The sequence below is a fragment of the Phocoena phocoena genome, chromosome X (assembly GCF_963924675.1).
Source record: "Phocoena phocoena chromosome X, mPhoPho1.1, whole genome shotgun sequence".
Taxonomy (NCBI): domain Eukaryota; kingdom Metazoa; phylum Chordata; class Mammalia; order Artiodactyla; family Phocoenidae; genus Phocoena; species Phocoena phocoena.
The window spans coordinates 4,860,373-4,870,818 of record NC_089240.1 but is presented as its reverse complement, the minus strand read 5'-3'; the positions used below and the strand labels follow the sequence as shown (position 1 = coordinate 4,870,818).

The 10,446-nt window shown below is 46.0% G+C and overlaps 1 protein-coding gene across 1 annotated transcript in view; it reads right to left on the bottom strand.

The window, feature by feature from the left end:
* Positions 1–1,495: 1,495 nt before the first annotated feature.
* Positions 1,496–10,446, bottom strand: part of STS (steroid sulfatase) — an 86,234-nt gene continuing 77,283 nt past the window's right edge. Inside the window, exon 9 of the mRNA XM_065900117.1 lies at positions 1,496–1,969. Within this exon, the coding sequence (XP_065756189.1) occupies positions 1,596–1,969 (374 nt within the window). The 3' untranslated portion in view covers positions 1,496–1,595. The remainder of the gene's footprint in view (positions 1,970–10,446) is intronic.

Genomic DNA, 10,446 nt, shown 5'->3' with positions numbered 1-10,446 from the left:
GCCTCCTTAAAGAGGAGCTGGGGACATGCTGCTAGATCTTAGAAATTCTTCAGTGGAGACAAATAGAGGAAGTGAGAGTCCACTGTCAGGAAGCCTGAGCCACACTGTACACATTTTCTCCAAAGGGCCTGGAGGGGCCAGGGTACCAGTGGGGTGGGGTATTCCACTGACCCTCACTCTTGTGGGATCGAGAAAGCCCTGAGCCAAGAGCAGATGTTCAGACATGTTCCCGAAAGAGATGAATGGGAGGCAGATGGACCACAGCTCCTGAGGAGGGATCAGTACAGGAAAGGAATCTGCATGATACTGTTGGAGGATGTTCAGCGCCTGAAGGTGACCTAAGTGCTCTCTGCACAGGTGAATCCTTTCCTCAGGAGGGGCTGGTGGCTCAGACGTTGGAACTCTCGCCAGCTGTGCCCCTAACCCCCAGTCTCCGACGTGACCGGGTTATGCCTCATCCTGCGTTACTGAGGTTGCAGGAAATGGAACTCAAACAAAATTGCATATCTCATGGTGGAGGCATAGATATTCCTTAGCCACAGGATCAGCCCACAGAAAACACGGACATGTGTACGGGCACGTACGGACATGAACCACCTTCTCTCTTCGTTAAATTCTGCAAGAACTCAAGATGTCACGTTCATGGGTATGGGTCGTGGATGGATTGCTTGTGTCCTTCTCCCCCCATGAAATATCGCACATTTTACATGCCAAAAATTCTGGATCTGTTAGAAGGGATTCCAGGGACTGCAGCATCACTGAAGTGGCCTTTGAGTTCAGAACCTCCATTCACCAAAGAAACAGCAGAACCCAAGTAGAATGCTGCAAATTATGGGATGCAAATCCATACAGGAGAGATTTGTCTTGGCATTATTGTTCCTGAGGGATTTCACCAAAAGGCTGCAGCACAGACAGAGCTGTGAGCCTCTATTGCTTTTACTTAAATAGTGATAAGCTTCTAAATACTGTAAACTTCTCGAAGAAACTGTATGTATATAAACATATATATCATGAATAGTATTTCATATTATTGCAAATAATACTGACAGTAATTGCCTTCCGATAACCAAATTGGAACTTACCATCATCCATGATGGGTCAAGATGGTCTTTTACTCATTATAACGTTGCATGTGTTAGATTTAGTAAACACTCTTTAAATTTTATTCTTTTTTGTGATGCGCTATAAGGGGAATCACAGTGGCCACAGCATCACATCAGCTTGTGGAGTAAGTGAGGCCTTATGTCGTGGATCACATGCATTGGCTGAGAGATGAACAAGTTACCTGTGCAACTTCCTGCTCTCCGTCTGCACTGGTGTCGGCCAGACTCATTGAAGTCCCGCTTACCGCATTCATATAACATTGGCCTTGGAAGATGTGACTAATGTCTATGCCTCTGTTTATTGCAAACCCTGATTTTTTCCCCAGGGTGTAAATGTGGGGTTTTGATGGCGCCTCCAGGTGAGAAGACAGAGAAAAGGGATCTGAGTCCCGGGGTGGAAGCTGCCAGGGCTGGCTTCACTCAGTGCCGCTCCCCGAGCTCGTCTGTGATGCAGCAGGTGGGGTGGCCCCAGGCGCCCCCAGACGCACGTGGCTAATGGCTTCCTCTCCCAACCTGCTTCTCCCAGTCGCACTGGCAAAACAGGCCTGAAGATGAGCAACACATCTGAAGCCACGGCTTCCAGATAAGGTTCCCCAGCGACAGCTGATTGGGGACGTCCCGCAGGGTCTCAGCGTGGCGAGCTGCCGCTTCCTGCATGGTCTCCAGGATCTCCCGAAACCGGGGCTGTGACGTCGGAGTTAACGGGTTTCTCTCCCTGGGGTCTTGGGAGATGTCGAAGAGCAGAGGCGGGTCGTGGTAGGTGACGTATTGCCCGTGACAGAAACACACGTGGGTGGCAAAGCATCCGTTGGCGCCCTCGGGGAAGAACTTGGGTGTGAAGAAAAAGGCTTTCCAGATGGACGTGCCTGTGGTTGACAAGGACAGAAGTGGGTTTCGTGGGGACAGGGTCATCAGAGTCACCCCCAAGAGAAAATGCACAGAAATCACCCTGCCGTGCGCTGCAAGAAGGCAGAGACCTACCACTCGATTATGCATGGAATGGATTTCTCATGCTTAAGGCTCAAAAGGGTAAGAGACATAGCGTAAAAAAACAACCCCATGCATTGCTGTTTAACTGCGACAGAACAAGAGATGAAGCCGATTATGCAATAGCTGTTAGGATGCAAATTTAACCGTATTAGAACTGTGGCATTTCCTCCTTGATCCATCTCTCCCTCTTTCCCTCTCTCTTTCTCTCTCTCTCTCTCTTGCCCCTCCCCTCTTCCTCTCTCTCCCTCTTCCATCTTTTTCCCAACCCCTAATTGCTTGGGAGAAGCTAGTGAGAAAGGAAAAAACCTTACTAATAGTTTGAGCAGAGAACTCTAAGAGGACTGCCACAGTTCAGTCTCATAAACTTGGGACAGGCACTCAGCAAATAAACACTGACTAACAGATTCTAAGCTCCGAGCTCTGACCATTTTTGTTCTCCAACTTCAAGATGCTAAGCTTCGCGGCCTGTGTTTAAAACAAAGCGGAGGGAAGAGGGAGGCTCAGTGCTAATATGTACGTGAGATGGTAAAACGCGACACACACACATACACATGTACACACGTGTACACATACATATAGCCATCAGGAACCATCTGAAACACGCTAGGACCTCAGCTAACATTTGATTTCCTCCCTTTTAAGAAAGCCCAGACGCATCCCATCCAGAATTTAGTGAGGCTGGGCGTGAGGATGGGGAGAAATTGCAGCTGGGTTTCAGAAATGATCTTTTGGGGGTGAAGAAAATGTTCTGATATTAGATTTGACTATAGTCGTAGAAGTCTATACATTTACTAAAAATGGCTGAATTGGAATTCTATGCTCTATATGTGATACCTAATAAAGGTGCCAAAAATTCCAATTTGACCCCAGAGTAGGATGGCTACATAGTTTTTAAAATGTAACTTCTGTGTTCCATTAAACACCCAATATTGCCATTTTTAGAAAAAATTAATTTACCGACAAATAATTGTGAGATCTTTGGTTTCCTGTTTATCCTACAATGTTATGACCTTCTGAAAGCTGACTACTCATCACACAAGCTCTGACAGAGGTCTAAAAAGTGTTTCCTGGGTAGAAAAAGGTGGCAGATCAAAACAGAGTTAACACATACGAACCAAGCAGAATTAGGTGCAGACCGAAAATGTCCTTCTTCGCTTTATCCTTTCAGCTTTTTTATATAAAACCATAGAGACTGTCCCACTAGAAAGCATCACACACCTATATGATTCACTTCGATCATTTGTTTGCATGGAGATGGTGATTTTGTAGTTATAGGTATCGAGTGGCCCATGGATCCAAATGCAAAAGAAATTAATGGAATTAACAGAAAACAATTGCCATGGGTCCCACGTTCTCCCCAAACTGCCCCTGACTTCAGACAGGCATATTCAAAGGTGACTAAACCTCTCTGGTTTGGGGAAGAACCAGTCAGCACAGACAAGCAATGTGCATACGGCCTAGATAAATACACTGAAGGGATCCATAACGGGGAACCTCCCGTCCATCGCGTAGTTGATGCTGGGAGAGATGGCACTTACAGGCTGTGTCGCTTTACACAACTTACAGGTCAGCACCTGCCTTCTAAAGATGAATTCAGGCTGCGAGGCTGCAGGAAGAATTCCAGGGCCTGCTTTCCCTCTCCAGCAGAAGGTAAAGAGGAAGCAGGTTACCTTCAAATTCTTTCCGTCCCCCCCTCTCATTCCCCTTGACCCCTAGATCTCCTTCAGAAGCCTTTTCGGCAGCGAGAAGCTGCAGCCACTTAGAATCTGTCCTCCATCAGGGTCAGCGGGGCCGAGGCTGTTACAGACAGAGGCCTGGGGAAGCACGCCTCTTCTGCTCCGGCCCCAAAGCTGCAAATCTGGTGGCTGTTTTGAACTTGACATTCGAGTCAAGTCTTGGTGTGCTTAAAACCCCAAGAGAGTACAGGCTCCCGGAACAAATTCATTTAAGGGCCTGCCCTACCCGCTTGCTTTTGAAAGCCGTGCACGTAGATTCCGTCACTAGCCACCTGTGCTCTGTCCTGCCCAGGTGTGAACTGACGGGCAGGCAGTTTTAAGGACCAGGCAGTAAATAAACCTCAAGTACCCTCACAGGGGGCAGCGGTGGTATGGCAATGTAGCTCGGACAAGTGCTGAATGAGGAACTAATTTTTCTGAAGGTTTCTTGGGTAAGCTATAGGGGTGTTTGCCTTTTCATAGCGCAATTTGGACTTTTGAAACTTTCTATAAAAAGATACATTGAGTATTCTCTGTATTATTTCTTTAGACCGCTTTGGAGTTGCTCAAATGAGAGAAACTGGGCTGCATTTTATTGCATGTAGGTGTATAAGATACGAAGGCTTACTTCAGGGTCTGTTCTGTTGCTCACCAAAAACCCAGGAATCGACATTGTCAAAGGTGTCATTTCAACAGAAAAAAAGTAAATCAGTAGATCATGTGATAAATCAGGAGGCACCTGGTGTGACCTTATATTTCTAATAGGTTTATTTATTCCTGTTTACCAAAATTATTTTAATAATGTATTTCATCCTGGATCTCTCCATATACTACTAAAAAAATGTTGAGTTAAAGAAGTTTTTTTCTCTATTGTTAAAATTCCAGTGCTTCTGTCTCACCTCTGTCACAGATAAATATTTTGACCACCACGGGATCTGAATCTTTCTTACAATTGAGGCCCACTGACCAGAGGAAGCAATTATTACATTTTCTAGGGAGAACGCAGGAAAATTAAATGGAACATTTTTTTCAAAAAAAAAAACAGTCTAAAAGTAGTGATGGGAACAATAATTCGACTTAGGTTTAAAATACGCTCCAAAATTTAACAGAAATAATTGTGACTATTAGAGGACAAAGATGACATACAGTTAGAGGGCTGCTTTGTCAAGGCCATAGAAAATGCTGTGGAGGGCTTCCCTGGTGGCGCAGTGGTTGAGAGTCCGCCTGCCGATGCAGGGGACACGGGTTCGCAACCCGGTCCGGGAAGATCCCACATGCCGCGGAGCGGCTGGGCCCGTGAGCCATGGCCACTGAGCCTGCGTGTCCGGAACCTGTGCTCCGCAACGGGAGAGGCCACAACAGTGAGAGGCGTGCGAACCGCAAAAAAAAAAAAAAAAAAAAAAAAAAAAAAAAAAAAAAATGCTGTGGAGATCACTACCTACCTATGAAACCCATTTTTATGCAAAATCACCACTGGAAAAAAACTGAGAGGATTCATGAGAAAAGAAAGTTCACAGTCCTTTGACAAAAAGGCAAATAGAGTTTAAGTGAGAAAAACTTGACTCCTAAGCTAGACCCTGAACTCAGCACCTTCCAAGTGTAATCGTAAAACAGCTATTTCATCCAAATTAAAATAAGCAGTGGGTTCCTGGGATTTCTTGGGGATCTGAGGGGCGTGAGAGCCCAGGACAGGAACAGCTGTTGTGATTTTGATCACTCCCAGGGACTCAGCCACCAGAAAAGGTTCAGAGGTCCGTTGACAGAGAAACCCGAAGCCTGAGCACACAGGGTCCCCAAGAACAGAAACAGAGAGAATGCAAAGCCCGTTTTTTTCTGTCCATGCGGCACTGGAACGACCTTCTGCAGACATCAGATGCTAAGTTGTGCCTAACAGATACCAGTCAGCTTTGCAAAGTGTTTTTCCCTTCATGCGAGGATTCTTGTCGGTCTGGAGCCATGACCAGCATCAAGGGGAGACATCCTTCGTCTCTGAGCTCAGAAGTGTTTCCTGTCTTGGTGGCTAGCTGACTACGATCTGCTTGAACTCTCCTCCCCTTTCTGATGGCTCTGACAGTGTGGGTTCCAATCCCAGCTTTGCGACTTCCTAGCTGTGGGATGCTGGGCGTGGCTGTTAACCTCTCAGGGCCACAGCTCCTTTTCTGATAAATGAGGATAATAATAGTACCGGCCTCGGGGCTTTGCTTTGGGGGTTAACAATCCATGCCCATGTGTAAAGCTCTCAGAACAATGCCAGGTGCATAGTAATAGCCACCTTTGCGTGCGCTTTGAATATAAAGCTGCCGTCAATCTCAGACAAAAACACTAGTTTCTTTATGCTCTTAAACCTGTTGCCACCGTAATACAAGTCCTAAGACACCTTGCCCCCTACTCCTAAGGAATCTTAAAGAATACGGACAACAAAATTTAAATGGCCTCAACACACTGGCTCTTAGTTTATCACTCAGATTGAGACATCCTTTGATGAATCTTGCTGAACAGCTAGTCTTGGCAAGATTTATTTTGGATGTTTGGAGGATTCTGTGTACATACAGAAGCCACCCAGAGTCATTTGGGGTTTTCGGACTTAGCAGTGTTTCCCACTACATAGCGCCATCTTGGAGTCCTTCTAGAAGTATTTCAAAGACTTTTGTGTTTTCCCACTGTGAGCGGCCCATACCACCCCACTGGGACCCTCAGCTTGCCCCCTTAGTAATGTTGATATCATCTCCTGGACGGACGTCTGAAAATCCACCCCAAGGTCCCCACGCTCATGGCGACCTCCTTGCTTCCACGATGTCCCCCAGCCGTGTTCCCCTGTCCTGAGCCAGCCACCCGACATCAATGCCACATTTTTGTCTTAGACCCAAAGATTGTAGGATGGGGGCCCACATGGAGCCACCTAGGGCACCAGTGTCTTCACACATGCTCCCCGAGAAGTGCGCACCCAAGGGCTCTTGTTCTTGAGCCCTGAGACTTGTGTCCACCCATTCTCTGTAGCCCAGACCCTCAATGACCCAGCACTGGGCTCATGGATTATAGACCCGGTTCTGCCAGCTTCCTGCGCTGGTTGCACTGAGACTCAAGATACAAAAACACTGAGAAAGAAGAGGAAGCAGGTAAGGGCTGTGACCCAGAGCACCTGCTTTTAAATTCAGATTTAGAGGAACCCTAGCTCCATGAGTGATGTCTAAGTGCCTGAAAGTAAAACACTCCCTTTGACTAAGCGTTTGTTTTTGCATTTGGGGGGACGGAAATATGAATCCTGCAACTGAGTGGGTACACAAGGCGTGCTAAAGTCTCCCACCCCCCCTTCACTGTCTCTGTGTGTTGAAATCCTATCCATTGTTCAAGGTCCGACAACTCCTCCTCTGTGAGCCTGTCCAGGTCTCCAGCCAGAAGCTACCCCTGTTTCCTGGCGCCTCTCAGCAGTTTCTACCGTGCATTCAGCCCTGAAGGGCTACCACCGTCTATGGACTCCATTTCTTTCTAGGTTACTCGCTCTCTGAACACAAGAACTGTTATCTCCCACGCGTGATAAATGCCCAATACCTAGAGCCTTACATAGAAGAGTGAATGTATCTGTGAACTGCCAGTGCCCAGGGCCTTACGTAGAACAGATGCTCAATAAAAATGTGCTGGTAAATTAATGATGAGCGGGCCGACGGGATGAAGGGGAAGACACCGGAAAAGAGGGAAGAAGCCAGCTGCCGCCACGGAAGCCGGCATGGGCGCAGACAGGAAGCCCGGTATGTTCTGTGTGTCTCTCCTCCAGAGCCACTGGGGGCGTCCTGCCTAAAATCACTCAGTGCCAACACAGGCTCCAGCCAGCCAGAGATCCAGGCTGCTTGGTGACATTTGGTCACGGCAGATAAATGAGCCAGGAAGTCAGAGATTTCTCCACGGGGTGTCTCCACGTCACCTTTGCCTTCAAGAAAGCGTGTACACAGAGGCGTGTGCAGGGTGGACATGGCGGCAGTGGGAGGGTGTGGATCAGGGTCAGAGTTCATCCAGGGGAGACCAGAGCTGAGGTCCCCAAGGATGGGTGGACTTAGGGAATGAGAGGACACGCATGAATTCCAGAAACAGTCCATGGGGCTGTGGAGATGGCCAGAGAGACAACAGTGAGGAAGAAGAATCATCTGTGCGAGTGTGAATAAAAGAACTTATTGTATTGGGGGAAGAAGTTCCAATTTACCACAGGGCAGACTCTCAAAGTAGCCAGTGTTGGTTTAGCACCAACTTGGCGTCAACTCGTTACTGCACGCCTATTCTGTGACCTCTGACACCTCTTCGTCCTCATCTGTAAATAACTTTGGTAGAGACTGAAACTATCCTCAGGCTCCCACAGTTGTGGGGTGTCACCAGGGCACACGGACACCCATAATGAAGGCTACACTGCCCAGCCTCCTCTGATACCAGGTGTGCACAGGTGACCAACTTCTGGCCTGGGGAACATCATTCTTTCCATCCATTGCTGCCTCCTGCTGCCTGTAGGTGGACACTATCACCCTTCTCCATGCAGAAGAAGCTGCTGCATCCTCCAGGTGGTGGGACGGAGCTTGGAGTCTGCATCCCTGAAACTCTGTGGACCACCTACCGCTAGACTTCACTCATGAGATGAAGACAGAAACCTCCCTCTGATATAAGCTACCGTGACTTTTTGTTTCCGTTACGGCCAAATCTAATACGAATATAATCAAACTCACTTTTAATAAGGAGGATTAAAAGAGGCATCATATGCAAAGAGCGTAGCAGAGCATCTGCTAGACAGGAGATATAGAATAAACGTAAGGGTGCAGGGTATTGTTATCAAGTGTGTCTTCAAAAGACATGCAGTGGTCACATAAAAAAGATGACACGTTTCAAGAATTAAGAGAGTTGACTTCAGACTATACTACAAAGCTACAGTAATCAAGACAGTATGGTACTGGCACAAAAACAGAAAGATAAATCAATGGAACAGGATAGAAAGCCCAGAGATAAACCCACGCACATATGGACACCTTATCTTTGATAAAGGTGGCAGGAATGTACAGTGGAGAAAGGACAGCCTCTTCAATAAGTGGTGCTGGGAAAACTGGACAGATACATGTAAAAGTATGAGATTAGATCACTCCCTAACACCATACACAAAAATAAGCTCAAAATGGATTAAAGAGCGAAATGTAAGGCCAGAAACTATCAAACTCTTAGAGGAGAAAATAGGCAGAACACTCTATGATATAAATCACAGCAAGATCCTTTCTGACCCACCTCCTAGAGTAATGGAAATAAAAACAAAAATAAACAAATGGGACCTAATGAAACTTCACAGCTTTTGCACAGCAAAGGAAACCATAAACAAGACCAAAAGACAACCCTCAGAATGGGAAAAAATATTTGCAAATGAAGCAACTGACAAAGGATTAATCTCCAAAATTTACAAGCAGCTCATGCAGCTCAATAACAAAAAACCAAACAAGCCAATCCAAAAATGGGCAGAAGACCTAAACAGACATTTTTCCAAAGAAGATATACAGACTTCCAACAAACACATGAAAGAATGCTCAACATCATTAATCATCAGAGAAATGCAAATCAAAACTACAATGAGATACCATCTCACACCAGTCAGAATGGCCATCATCAAAAAATCTAGAAACAATAAATGCTGGAGAGGGTGTGGAGAAAAGGGAACACTCTTGCACTGCTGGTGGGAATGTGAATTGGTTCAGCCACTATGGAGAACAGTATGGAGGTTCCTTAAAAAACTACAAATAGAACTACCATATGACCCAGCAATCCCACTACTGGGCATATACCCTGAGAAAACCATAATTCAAAAAGAGTCATGTACCAAAATGTTCATTGCAGCTCTATTTACAATAGCCCGGAGATGGAAACAACCTAAGTGCCCATCATCGGATGAATGGATAAAGAAGATGTGGCACATATATACAATGGAATACTACTCAGCCATAAAAAGAAACGAAATTGAGCTATTTGTAATGAGGTGGATAGACCTAGAGTCTGTCATACAGAGTGAAGTAAGTCAGAAAGAGAAAGACAAATACCGTATGCTAACACATATGTATGGAATCTAAGAAAAAAAAAAAAAAGGTCATGAAGAACCTAGGGGTAAGACAGGAATAAAGACACAGACCTACTGGAGAACGGACTTGAGGACATGGGGAGGGGGAAGGGTGAGCTGTGACAGGGCGAGAGAGAGGCATGGACATATACACACTACCAAACGTAAGGTAGATAGCTAGTGGGAAGCAGCCGCATGGCACAGGGATATCGGCTCTGTGCTTTGTGACCGCCTGGAGGGGTGGGATAGGGAGGGTGGGAGGGAGGGAGACGCAAGAGGGAAGCGATATGGGAACATATGTATATGTATAGCTGATTCACTTTGTTGTAAAGCAGAAACTAACACACCATTGTAAAGCAATTATACCCCAATAAAGATGTTAAAAAAAAAAAAAGTATAAGAGAGTAACAGAGGGAAGAGCCTAAAACCACATACAAAACATTTGTGGATAGAAGATCTGAAGGTGAGGAAGACACAACTATTTAATATCAATATGAATACCTAATATAAATACTTAATACAAATATTCACTACAACATGCCTTGGTTAGAACTAAAATGTTCCCATA